Source organism: Myotis davidii, unplaced genomic scaffold (assembly GCF_000327345.1).
Source record: "Myotis davidii unplaced genomic scaffold, ASM32734v1 scaffold65, whole genome shotgun sequence".
Classification (NCBI taxonomy): domain Eukaryota; kingdom Metazoa; phylum Chordata; class Mammalia; order Chiroptera; family Vespertilionidae; genus Myotis; species Myotis davidii.
This window is the reverse complement of record NW_006297833.1, coordinates 171654-185417: the sequence shown is the minus strand read 5'-3', so window position 1 is coordinate 185417 and position 13764 is coordinate 171654. Positions and strand designations below refer to the sequence as shown.

Here is a 13764-nt window from a genome sequence, read left to right as displayed (position 1 = left end):
GGAAAGAGTCCAGGCTGTTCTTTCCAGTGATTCCAAAAACTCCCACAGGAGTCAAAGGGAGGTGCCCAGAGCCCGCTAAACACTTCTCAGGTTAGCCACCTCAGGCAGCACTGCCCAGAGGACAGGTGCCACGCCGGAAGTGAGGGAAGAACAAAACCCGGTGAGTAGCCCTTCAGACCAGGGCCACCCCACACACGGGCTCTCTGGGACACAGCCGTCTTGTCTCCACAGAAAGCACACAATGGTTTTCAGGGGACCACTGTCAAGGAAGTGTAAGTATTTACCAAGGGCATTGGTCTGTGCTTAAAAATGATAGTGTATAAACGAGTCAAAGAAACATCAAACTGACTTACATCTCCTTTTCTCACATAATCGGGGTTCTTATAAATGTCCCGGGCAAGGCCAAAATCGCAAATCTTCACCACGTTGTTCTCAGATAACAGAATGTTTCGTGCTGCCAGGTCCCGATGAATGCACTATAATAAAACAGTTGCATAATCAATGCATTTCCTTAGTCTAACTGACTAATTTCCTGTGGCTTCTCAGTGTCATTATTCTTCTTAATTTGAGGATCTGTTACACAACGGAAGCAACCCCCAGTGCACACGGAGTTACCATAAACGTGAAGCGCCTCTTTACAGACAGGGGCCCCCGAGGCCCCAAACACAAGGCAGGGCCTGCATCTGCTTTGCTACTGTTTTGCAGCACAGCACCCTCTTTGATGAAGCTGCAATCAAATTCTCCCAGGGAGCAAAACTTCCCCCCAAACTTTGGTCCTCCAGCTACAGTTCCCGGGAGGGCCCACAGCTGGACTAGCAGAGCCCTCCTGGGAACGGAGTGTTCCGGGCTTGGGCCAGGGCTGCAGATATGTGGAGGGCAATGTGAAGAATGGGGACCAGGTCTGTCCGGTCAAATTTTCCCCTAGAGTTCAGTTCTACCCCCTGGTATTGAGACTTGGTGTTCTCAAAACTCCTCGCTCCTATCAGGACAAATTCAGGCATCAGCCATGATATTTACTCTATATTTAAAAACATAAGTATAAGCAAATACTAGGAAAAGTGGGTTTATAACCAACACGTGTGTTTGTCCATGTCAGTGTCCACATGTCCAGCCCTGGCAACGAAGAGTAACAGTAAAGAGCAAGGCTGACCTTTCTTGAAGACAAAAACTCCATGCCTCTGGCCACTTGAAAACTGTAAGAAATCAGATCTTCCATAGTTATGGGCTGCTTGTAGAAATCGTCAGAATCTGGAAAGCATTAAAACCGTAGCTGTTTGTAATGACGCTTGTTATTATGCCAAATCCCGGTTTATTGGATCAATGTTAGTAAAACATAAAACAAACCAATAAGTGGATCAGAGTTCATTTTCAAGAGCATTTGAGTTTCAGTATGAATATCAGAGATTTTTCCAAGCCTCCAGCCCATTTTCCCAAGCATGGGGGTGGGGGTGGGGGGTGTGGGATGACCCGTTAAGACAAAAAGGCTTGAGGAGAGACAATTGTACAGAGTTCCCTGTCAAAATTAGTAACTCTGTAAATAATCTTATTCAAATCTTATCTCCTCAGGACATTACCCTTCGAGTCTCCCACGGATGTTTATTAGGGTGATAAATAAGAAAAAAATTTCAGAGATGCACAGTATGTTGTAAAAATATCTCAGACTGTAGGACAGGAAGGAATTAATACCTACCCTCCTCTTCCTGCACATCACTCAGACTTTTATCTTCCTGAAAGCCGGAGCTCGCGAAGCTCTCGCTGCTGGTGACACTGTCTAGTCTTTGTTTCTTGCCTTGCTCCACGTCTGGCTCCATTTTTTCTTTCTTAGGCTCCATGTGTAATGCTGCATCCTTTGAACAGACCCAGAAGGACACAGATGAAGGAGCTCCAGAACCAAAATGGAGAAGATAGTACCTCAAGCTGGCAATTGCCCGAGTTGAGAGAATGCCTTTTCCACAAAATAGATAGTAAATTAGCCGCAAGGCACCTGGCTACTCCTGGGGTTGTGGAGTCTATGCTGCTGTTGGTGGGCTTCGAGCCAGCGTCCTGGGTACGGTAAAGGAGTAGTAATTTCAGCTGGAACTCACTGAGAGCTTACTCTGTGTGATCCAGAATCTTAAAAAAACTTAGGTATATTTTCTCATTTAATCTTTCCAACAATTCCACGAAGTAGTTATTGCTTATACATAAAGAAACAGGTTTAGAGAAGTCAAGCAATCAAAGTCACATGCAGCTAGTAAATGGCAAAGCTTGAACTCAGGTTTGGCCATCTTCAGTTTGTGCCTTTAAGCACTTTTCCCACCCCACGTGCCAGCTGATGAAAGGTGGCATGAATGGCGGAAAAGCATCCCCAGAGGACTTGGGCTTCACTTTGTAATCCCTACGAGGAGTAATAAGAGAGGGCTGCAGTCCCAATTTCTCCGGTTTTGTTAGGAAAGGAGGGAACATGAACATTTTTTTATTTTCCTTCCAATGCAAACAAAGAAACAGTAAGACCCTAACAGGGGTAGAAAAGGCCTTTTATCCTGGACAGGGCATCCAAGCCCGGGTGTGTGGTCTAGCTCTGACATTAGTGAATGTGACCTTGGGCAAATCAGCTTATTTTTCTGGGTTTCATCTTCCTCATCTGAAAGGCTCTGTCATCCTATCATGTTCTGACTCAGAAAAATGAGTTATTGGTTTGGGTGTTTATGTGGAACCAGAAAAGATTTGTATCACATTTAGTAATTCAACTAACAACTGTGACAATAAAACCTTAGCACTCCCAGTGGCCTCATGACGGGATCAGGGAACTAGTCTCAATTCTGCCGGAAGGCAATACTGAAACCAGGCCAAGGGGGCCTGGGGCTGGGTGCTGTCCCTGAGCTGCCAGCACGCTGTGGCAGTGCTGGGATTGGCCAGGCTTCCTGCCCTTCCTTGGCTTTTCCTAGAAACGTCACAAAATAGGAGTGATGCCTCCACTAGAGGGCGCAGTGGGAGCAAGCAGAGGGCAGAGGAGAGAGCTTCAAATTCTCAAAGTGTAGAGGGCACTGGGCTGCGGCCTCCCGAAAAGAGACCCTCCTGCGCTGCAGGACGGGAGGCAGGCCTCTGAGGGAACAGCCACCGCCACTCCGGTGACCTACCTGAAAGCTGGTAAAGAGTATCTCCCTGAGGTAGTAAGATTTGACTCTGCTCAGTTGGGGACTGGAATTTTAGTTATTACAAGACCCTCTCCAGGACAGAAGGCAGCAGGGAAGAGTGCTGGCAGGGGTGTGGGGGAGAAAGTGCTCCACAGGCCCATTCGGGGCGCAGGGCCACCGCCACGCGCTCTGGGCAGCCTTCTTCCCGACTTTCCCAGAAGTCTCAGCCTGGGGCCTGTCTCCCAAGAACCGTAACTCAAGCTCCCTCATCCGCTTTCTGACTCTCAGTCAATGGTATTCTCAGCTTTGCTTATTGGTAACTATTTCTGTTAAATAAAGGCTGATTTACTGAACTTTTGGGACACTGTCAGAAAGCAGTGAACTTATTTGGAAAATGAAATATCCCATTTCTATTTAGCCATTTGGGTTTTTCTTCGCCTTCTCTTTATATTGCTTTAGGTTCCAAATATGAAATAGAGCCATGTGTTTTCCATGTAATACTAGGCTCCACCAACAGGGAGGTGAATTATTAAATATAGCCAGAGAAGGAAGCAAACTCTTCAAAACAAAGGACGCACAAATCCAAATGTTCCATCCTGCCCTGATCCCTGGGGTATTCTGCTGGCTTAGGTCTTCCTGAAGCCAGTCCAGGATTTCAGGACTGGTCTGCACTGCCCTCAGCTCAGGGCACCACTTTCCACTGCTTGCGTTTTCTCCCCCTCCTTGTCCAGTGTCGTGCAGAGAAAAGCACTGGGAGGGGCGACAAGAGGGCTGGGTTCTTTCTTTCATCTCTTGGTAGGTGTGTCCTTAAGTCAATCACTTGACTTTTCTGAGCACCTCTGTACCGTGAGGGTGTGTAAAAGCTGATCACAAAGATCCCATTCAGCTTATAGGTTCTAATGATGAGAGGACATGGTTTAAAATTGGGGAAAATATGTCCTCGCATGTAGGCTGCCCGTCTGGTAGAGCATGTGTCTTTGGTTGGATCAAAGTTTAAGAAATGAGAGACTGGGCTAGTTGTCCAGTGGTTTTTATTTGCGTGCCACATGACCACTCTTGTCCACGTGACAGAGATAGGCACCACTCATGGGTTTTGGACACTTAATCTATTATATAGATCATACAGATCAGTGGCTTTCAGTTGAACTCACCTATTCTTTCTATTTCAGTGGGTCAATGACGATGATGATAGTTAACACTCATTGAATGTTTATCTGTATATAATTCTCTAAACAATGAGTTGGGTTCTATTATTACTTTTGTTCAATAAATAAGAAACTTAAATTTAAAGAGACTGAGTAAGTTGCTCAAGGTCCCAGATCTCATGAGTGATAGAAACAGGATTTAAACACAGGCAGTCTGGATGCAGAGTCCGAGTGCTTAACCCACCACACTACGTGGATTCCTCACCAACATTTCTAATTACCAATTAATAATATTGAATCATTGTCTGCTGAGCTTCTCCAGACCAAAGAAGGACACTGCGTTGGTGGGATGGGTCACACTGGCAAAGTTTTATTAAAGTCTTTTTTCCTACATTCAATAACCTCTTTTAATCTTGATTTGCCTTTAGAATTTGGACCCATGTGTTTCTTTTATTACATAGCCTTATTTTAGTGGATAAGGCTGGTTCAGTGCATATGTAGGGGTGACAGGTGGTGAGGGTGTGAAGAAGTGGGAGTAAGGAGAGTGGGAAGGAAAGAAAATGATTTCTCGGACTCCATCATTGGTCTATTGTTTACTGTCAAGTCACTCAGTTGATTAATCTAATTTCTCTAATAAACAGAGACAATTACACTTGCTATCTTTATCAAACAAGTGACTAAGTGATTTGTGTGTGTCTGTGCTTATCTGGAGAGAGAGAGAGGGAGAGGGAGAAAGAGAGAGAGAGATAAAGTTATCAAGATGATTTGATAGGTGTTTAGATAGATGGCTAGCAAATTTAATCCTTATTTATTGCTCCATACACCAGGATCAAATATTCTCTGTGCTGTCCGCAAAAAGAGCGTAAGGAAATTTTTAAAAAGGAGGGAAACCCAGATGTTGGTCTAATGGGAATATATAGGTTTCTCTTGCTTTATGGGGCAACAGCCTAAATGAAAAGTCATTGCTCTCTTTAAGAATGTCCAACCCCTAAATTCCTTACCTTGTTGAGAAAGAATAAGTCTCGTTTGCTCTTGAGATAGTTGGACAGATTTCCATATTTGCAATATTCAACGATCACCATCAGAGGCCCTGCAGCCAAAACAACACATGCTCAGCCTCACCAAGCAGGTCAGCCAGCTGCCAGCCCGAGAAGCCCGGAACCAGCTTGTCTTTATATTAGTGGGGTCTAGGGATGCAATTCTGGGTGAGAAAGTTTTTTCAATTAAAAAATTCAAAAGGAATAGGAGACAATTGGGAGTTGGGAGTGGGGAGAAGCAGGAAAAAAAAAAAAGAACTTTGAGGAGGGGAGGGGCCCATGCCAGGGCTCTCCCTGTAACTTGCTGCCACCTTCTGTTTGTTAGCCACACCCTAGTGAGTAGGGGGGCCTCAAGATATTGTCACAGTAACCCCAGGATTATCAAGCAGGTCCTCCCTTCCAGTGCAGAAAATAGACCGGTTCTATCTGGACTGTCTCTTCCCAGGCAGGTGGGGTATCCGCACAGCCTTTGCCTCCAGGCTTGTCCGAAGGGCTAAAGCAGGGGTAGGCAAACGTTTTTGTAAAGGAGCAGACAGCAAATATTTCAGGTTTTGTAGGCCATACAGCTCAGTGCAGCCCTTGTAGTGTGAAAGCAGCTATAGATGACAATACAACCAAATGAGTGACGGTGCTGCAATAAAACCTCATGAACATATAAATTTGAATTTCATATAATTCTCACAAAATATTATTCTTTTGAGTTTTTCACTCAACTATTTAAAACGGCCAAATTAATCTCACAGGCTGACCCCGTGGTTTGCCGATTCCTGGTTAAACAGAAGCAAGCGGGTTGAGAAGGAAAACACACCCCAGTGCAAGTCGGTCTCCCAGTGGTGCCCGAAGGCTGCGTCCGCCTCCTCTGGCGCCTGCGCTCCCCACTGCGTACCCCACCGCCCCGGCTGGCCTGAGACCTGCTGCGAAGAGCAGCTTCCGGTTCCGGTCCCGGTTCTGGGCGACAGCAGGGTGATCCTGGAGCAGTTCCGCCTGCTGGGAGCGCAGCTGCGCGGGTTCCTTGAGCCCCAGGGCACAGGCCCCCCAGCCTTTCAGGCGCACAGAGGCCGCCTGCTCGGCAGAGGGGTGCTCTGTCTCTGTCAGGACGTGGCATGTTAGAAGGCCTGACGGCACCTCCTCTGCCCTCCGGGACGGAACGGGAAGCTGCTGCCACAGGTTGTATGTCACCCACCATGAGGAGGAGCCTGCAGTCCTTGCCCGCGGGAGGGGCGTCCGCCCTGAGGCCGCTACACCGCCCTCAGAGGCACAGGGGAAGGGGCTTCTCTGATCAGCCCCGGTCAGTTCTGGAGGTGACTTTGGAGGAGGCGACCAGGGCCGGGCTCAGTGCAGAGGTTGCACATTCCTTTGAAGCTTCGCCCGAACGAATGAGTGTTCCCGAAGGCCTTTCTGTCCTCCCCTATGGGAAGGTCTGTGCTTGGCTGTCCTTCCCTTCAGAACCTTTAAATTAACTGCACAGGGAAGGCATTTCTAGGATGGGAACCCCCGTCCCCTTTTATAAATGGAAAAACTGTTTCCTCTGGACCTTTTGAAAGGCCATTTTCTAGGAGGTGAGGAGGAACAGGGGCGGGGAGGAGAAGCTGTATGTTGGAGAAGTCTGCTTCTAGCATGTGGGCTGGACATGGAGCAGCCCTGTCCAGTCTCATTTTACCTCCTTGCTTGGTACAGGCTCCCAGCAGGTTGACTACATTCAGGTGGTGGCCAATGTGGGTCAGGATCTTGAGCTCAGTCATCAGAGCTTTGTACTCGCTGGCTGTGGCCCCCTCTGTGTGAGAAGCAAGGAAGAGTCAAGGCGACAGGACAATGAGGCTCTTTCCGCCGGAAGCCGCGTTCCTGCCCTCCATGTTTGTCAGTGCTCTGCCTGTTGCTTCATTAACTTCCCCACATTCTGCAGAAAGGCCAAGTCTCCAGACTGTTTTCATTACTCCCACCCTCCTGAGCCAACATCCTTTTGATTACAGTAAGGCCCAGAGTGGTGGGGGGGTTAGTCACTGCACATTTCCTCTCTGTGGACCTAGGCCTGCTCAGTAATGTGCTGACTCAGAGCAGGGCACCTTGTGAAAATGCCTTCTAAGGACTTCCCTCCATCAGAACCAGGCACAGCAAGAACCTTCCAGGCAGGGATGTGCCCACAGCTTACCTCTTTTTCTCATTTTTCCCCTCTTTGAGGTGTTACAAAGAAGGAGCACAAATGGCCACAAGTGACACCCTCCCCCCCTTTATAAAAATCTTTGCAATGTGTTATTTTCTCCCTATAACCTTTTTCTCCCTGGAGTCCACAGGGTTATCTCAAGTTGTGAGGATCCATAAGCATCTGATTTCAATTTCATTCTCAGAAATAAACAACATCAGTCTAAGAATTAACAGAATCTAAAACCTAAGTTTGTTCTGTCTGCATTTAAATATTTTAAGTTATTTTTAGAAATAAAAAGTTGTATAATCTTGCTGTAAAACATTTCAACAGTATGATGTATATAGAGTAAAAAGTGAAAGCCACTCCAGCCCACTTAACTTTTCAGAAATAACCACTGTTAATCTTTTGGAATTTCAGACCCTTTCTATGCTTTTATAAAAAATATATATCCAAAGATCTTTTTTAATTTACATAAGTGGGATGACATATATATGGGATTATATACATCTCTCTATATGGACAGATATAATTTGCTTTTCCTTCTTTTTAATATGTCAAAGACTCTATCCCTCCTTTTTAATTGGTTTATGGCATTCCTAACATATAGATTGTTTAAAGTTTTTTCCCCCCATTAAAAACAATGCTGTAGCTCGGCAAGTGTTGCTCAGTGGTTGAGTGTTGACCTATGAACCAGGAGGTCATGGTTTGATTCCCAGTCAGGGCACACACCCAAGTTACGGGCTCGATCCCCCATGGGGGACATGCAGGAGGCACCAATCAATGATTCTCTCTCATCATTGTGTTTCTATCTTTCTCTCCCTCTCCCTTGCTCTCTGAAATCAATAAAAAAGTGTATATTAAAAAACACACAAATAGTGCCGTAGTAGACAGCCTGTGTGTAATCTTTGTACACATGTGCAAGTATTTCTGTCGGATGGTCTTGGAATGGGTCAGAGGATATGCATGTAACATTGTGGTAGATACCGATACGGTATTTCTTAAGTACAAATCATTTTTTAATAATAGTTGAACTTTGGAAGCCTTCCAGTGAGGTTGGGTTTGGCTCACAGGAGATTCTCAACAAATATTTGTTAAATAAATAAACAACATGATTACTGTTCTCGTTGCAGATATGGGCATAAGACCCCAAAAGGTTAAAGGTTTTGCTCAAGGGCACTGTGAAAGAGCTTCTGACTCATGACCTTTATTTGACATTCTGCCTTTTCAATTTCTCTTAGAAACAGATGGCCAACCAATTTAAAAACAAGAAAGCTGAATGAAAATGGTTTTTAGAAATTTTGTATAGTGGATGATTTGGTGGCTTAAAAAGGATAAGCATTTATAAAGATATTACACATACTATTTCTGTATTACATAGAGTAGATTCTTTGGGCCTTGAAGAAATATCAGGTCAAAATTTCTCTTTTCAAACTCATCAATCCCTTCATGCATTTACACCCCTTTAGCACAGCCGACAGAGTGTGGTAGTAAGCAGGGAAACAGGACCAGCTGAGGAAGCAGATGCTTCCAGATTTAGTTCCAGTGTATCTCAAGGTGGAATACTAGCTGGCCTCAGGATTTTGGAGCAATGAGCCATGTTTAGGAGGCAGTCAGCACCTCTTTGGTAGCACCGTGGTGTGGGGGAAAGGGCACTGCCCTCAAAACTACAAGACTCACACTCAAATCCTTACTTATACACTGGGGAGCTGTGTGGCCTTGCAGAGGCGATTTCATCTCTCTGGGCCATTATTCTTTATCTGAAAACTGGGATAATCATATATACCTCACAGGGCTATAGAGAGAGGTGATGTCAGAGCAATGATAGTGTAAGAGTGCCTCTTTTCCTCTCCCCCTGATATTTCAACAAGTTAACCACCTATAATTCAATGAAAAAGTCCCTGCTCAACACAGATGCATGCCTGAGAGACCTGCACACTGAAACACCTAAAGGTGGGCATTGGGGGGATAAAAGGGAAGACGAGAAGGGAGGAAAGCACAGAGTTGGCCAAGGACAAGGCCATAGATGCAGCCCTGCAGCACAGATGGGAACTAGCAGCCTGGCCAGGAGAGGGGAGAAAGCTGGTGGTGGAGGTAGCAGGCACTTCCATCAGCCTGGAGGAACAGAGAGCAGGGCAATCTGTAAGCTGTGAGCTGCAAGCTTCCAGTAGCAAGAGAGGACATTGTCTGAGTTGTGTGGTTGCATACGAGTGGTGAGAGAGTACAGTCTGAATCTTGGCCATGCAGCGAGTAGGGCTGGAGTCACTCATGTGAGCAGCAAGAGTGAACACTGAGTCAACAGAGGCCCACCCTACAGAGCAGTGGGTGCTGGTGTGAGGCTCCCCACTGCTGGGTCTGGCGGCGGTGTTTCAGACAAAGAAAGGAAATCACAGAGCCTTGCTGCTGCTTAGACTCCCCAGATTTGCCCCCCGCCTCCATTGCCCATGGAGTTGGCTTCAGGAGCATATTATCTGTAAACCAAGCAGTGTTTCAGTAGAAATTGCTGTTTCCCCCTGTGACTGAACCTCAGGAGGGGTGCTTGGGCCAGACATGCGGAGGTCAGGGGTCACCATTATGGTGAGGACCAAACAAATCCCACCACAAGCAGTCTGGGGTACTGCCCTCTGGAAGCTGCAGAGGCTCAAATCTGGTAGAGCACAGAGGTAAACATCTTGCAATTCAGCATCACCCACTGGAACATAGGAAAAAGACCTCCCCAAAGATAAATGTGAAAACCAAGGAGGGCAGCAAATACCATGAAGAACCACATAATGGCGATGACCAGAAAGAAATGAAAGATCCCCAGAAAGTAGGCTGGAAAACATGGAATTACGTGATATAAATGATAGAAATTTCAAGGTTGCAATTCTGAAATTACTCAATGAGATGCGAGAAAATACTGACAGGCAATTCAGTGCACTCAGAAAACAAATCAATGAACAAAATGAACATTTCTCCAAGGAAATTGAAACTTTAAAAATGAATATATCAGCATTCCTGGAAATGAAGCAGGCAATTGAGGAGATTAAGAGTGAGCTGTTGAGCATAGAAAACAGAACCAACCAATTAGAGGAAAGAACTAGTGATATTGAAAATAGGAATCAAGAAATAACACAGAAGGAAGAAGAGAGAGACCTAAGAATAAAGAAAAATGAAAGAGCTCTACGAGACCTCCCTGACTCCATCAGAAAAAGTAATATCACAATCATAGGCATTGTGGAGAAGGAAGAGAGGGAGCATGGAATGGGGACTCTGTTAAAACAAATAGTAGATGAGAACTTCTCAAATCTATGGAAACAACTAGATCCTCAAATCCAAGAAGCAAACAGAACACCTAGTTACATCAATCCAAAGAGGCCCTCTCCAAGGCACGTGGTGATAAAGCTGTCAGAAATTAATGACAAAAGAACACCTGCAGACCAGATTCACCAATTGTTACTATTTTAACCCACTCATTTTATCATATGGGATGGATCCATCTGTATCATTGTTTCTGAACCATTTGAGGGTAAGTTACATGCATAGATACTTTAGTGTTCATTTCCTAAGAATATTCACTTATGCAATCACAGTAGTGTTAACAACTTCAGTAACTTTAACATTGGTTCAATACTTTAGTCCACCATTCTGATTCCACTTTATCGGTGGCCCCAATATTTTCCAGTACAGAATCCAGCCCGGGGTCAGGACTGCACAGAGTTGTCACGTCTCTTTGAGAGCCTTAGTAAGTAGATCCAGCTTTGCAATCAATCTCTGTCACTTTTTGCAGATGACATGATGCTGTATATAGAAAACCTTACAGACTCTACTAAAAATCTATTAGAAACAATAAACATATGCAGTCAAGTCGCAGGGTACAAAACCAATGTGCAAAAATCCACTTTCTTCCTGTATACTAACAACAAAACTTCAGAGAAAGAAATGGAAAAAACAATTCCTTTTGTAATTGCAACCAAAAGAATGAAATACCTAGGAATAAACTTAACAAAGAATGTGAAAAACCTATATACTGAAAATTACAAAGTATTATTAAAAGAGATTGAAAAAGACACAACAAAATGGAAAAATATCCCATGTTCATGATTGGAATAATCAACATAATTAAAATGGCCTTATTGCCCAAAGCAATATACAGATTTAATGCAATCCCCATCACAATCCTAGTGTCATTTTTTTTAAAAAAAGAGCAAGAAATCATCAGATTTATATGGAACCACAAAAGACCAGAATAGCCAAAGCAATCCTGAGAAAAAAGAATGAAGCTAGAGGTATCACACTACCTGACTTCAAATTATACTTCAGAGCTATGATAATCAAAACAGCATGATATTGGTAGGGAAACAGACACACAGATCAATGGAACAGAATAGAGAGCCCAGCTATAAAATCACACATATATGGAAAGATAATTTTTGACAAAGTATCCAGAAATGCACATTGGAGTAAAGATAGTCTCTTCAATAAATTGTGCTTGATAAACTGGAAAGCCACATACAAATGAAGGAAACTGGGTTACAGTTTGTCTCCATGTACAAAAATTAATTCAAAATGGATCAAAGACGTAAACATATGACCGGAAACAATAAGTTACACTGAAGAAAATATAGGTTCCAAACTTGACCCGAGAGGCAAGGGAGGTAAAGGTAAAAATAAATGAATAGGACCATATGAAACTGAGGAGCTTTTGCACGGCAAAAGAAATGGACAACAAACAAAGAGGCAGCCAACCAGATGGAAGATATTTGCAAACAGTAGTTCTGACAGAGGTTTAATTTAAAAAATATATAAATAACTTGTAAAACTCAACCCAAACAAACAAACTAACAACCCAATCAAAAAGTGGACAGAGCCCTGGCTGGTTTGGCTAGGTGGATAGAGCGTTGGACTGCGGACGAGAAGGTTCAGGGTTCAATTCTGGTCAAGAGCACATGCATGGCTTGCGGGCTTGATCCACAGCAGGGGCATGCAGGAGGCAGCCAATTAGTGATTCTCTCTCATCACTGATGTTTCTATCTAATTCTCCCTCTCCCTTCTTCTCTGAAGTCAATGAAAATATTTTTTAAGAAAAGTGGGCAGAGGACCTGAAAATACACCTCTCCCAAAAAGGCATACAAACAGCCAATAACTTTATGAAAAGATTAGAGGCCTGGTGCATGAATTTGTGCACAGGTGGGGTCCCTTAGCCTGACCTGTGGAGCCCATTGGGGCCATCTTGCCCAGTCCCGATCAGGGCCCCGAGGGGCCGGCCAGGGGAAGGGACTGTGGGAGGTTGGCTGGCCACTGGAAGTTGGCTGTGGGAGCGCACTGACCACCAAGGGGAAGCTCCTGCATTGAGTGTCTGCCCCCTGGTGGTCAGTGCATGTCATAGCCACCAATCATTTGGTCAACCGGTCATAATGGTTGCTTAAGCTTTTATATATATAAATGTTCAACCTGGAGATAAAAGATGGCAGTGGAGTAAGTGGCTGCTGCACAGACATGCTCCCAGGACCAAACTGGAATTACAATTAAAATACAGAAAAACTTCCTGACTAATCAATTGAAGACTCACTGGAGAGAACCCTGATAACTGAGGATGGTAATTGGAGCATCTGGCTGTGAAAAGCAGTGGAGTTGCTGTCTTCTAGGGAGAAATGGCTGGACAGGCAGAAACCCCCTTAAAGGGCCAAAAGCACAAAATTCCCTGTGGAGCCACTCACCTTGTGCTCCAGCAGAGGGAGGGCAGAGTGGACTGGAGCTGTGTTAGCAGAAGCCATGACTGGGGGCTCTGGAGTTAGAACTCACAAGGCAGACACCTCAGTTTTCTGTGCTGAGTCATTCCCTCACATTGTGGAGGTCATCTTTCTCATGCAGGTATTTGCTATGCAGGTGGCTTTGCCTGGGGGGAAGACAGTTGACCCACCCAATTGGAAAACACCTTGTCCCACAGAGTGGAGTTCCTGAGGCCCATTAAGAGACTGAGAATAACAATTAGCCCTGGAATGCCTCAAGGATTTATTTTCTCTCATGAAGAAAAATTTTCTACTTGAGGTACATGGGAAGCTTTGTTAAATAAAGAAATAATAACAAAAAAGATGTTCAACCTCACTGGCAATCAGGGAAATACAAATCAAAGCTACAATAAGATACCACCTCACACCTGTTAGAGTGGCTATTATCAACAAGACAAGCAATAACAAGTGTTGGAGAGGTTGTGGAAAAAAGGGAACCCTCACTCAGTGCTGATGGGAATGTAGGCTGGTACAACCACTATGGAAAGCAGTCTGGCAATTCCTCAAAAAATTAAGGATAGAGCTACCATATGACCCAGCAATCCTATTCCTGGG

At 44.7% G+C, this 13764-nt stretch overlaps 1 protein-coding gene across 1 annotated transcript in view; it reads right to left on the bottom strand.

Moving 5' to 3' along the window:
* Positions 1 to 13764, bottom strand: part of FLT1 (fms related tyrosine kinase 1) — a gene marked incomplete at its 5' end in the record, with an annotated part of 158605 nt that overhangs the window by 22778 nt on the left and 122063 nt on the right. The window contains 5 exons of the mRNA XM_006773677.2: positions 354 to 476; positions 1151 to 1248; positions 1691 to 1847; positions 5263 to 5351; positions 6959 to 7072. Coding sequence (XP_006773740.1) covers positions 354 to 476; positions 1151 to 1248; positions 1691 to 1847; positions 5263 to 5351; positions 6959 to 7072 — 581 coding nt within the window. The remainder of the gene's footprint in view (positions 1 to 353; positions 477 to 1150; positions 1249 to 1690; positions 1848 to 5262; positions 5352 to 6958; positions 7073 to 13764) is intronic.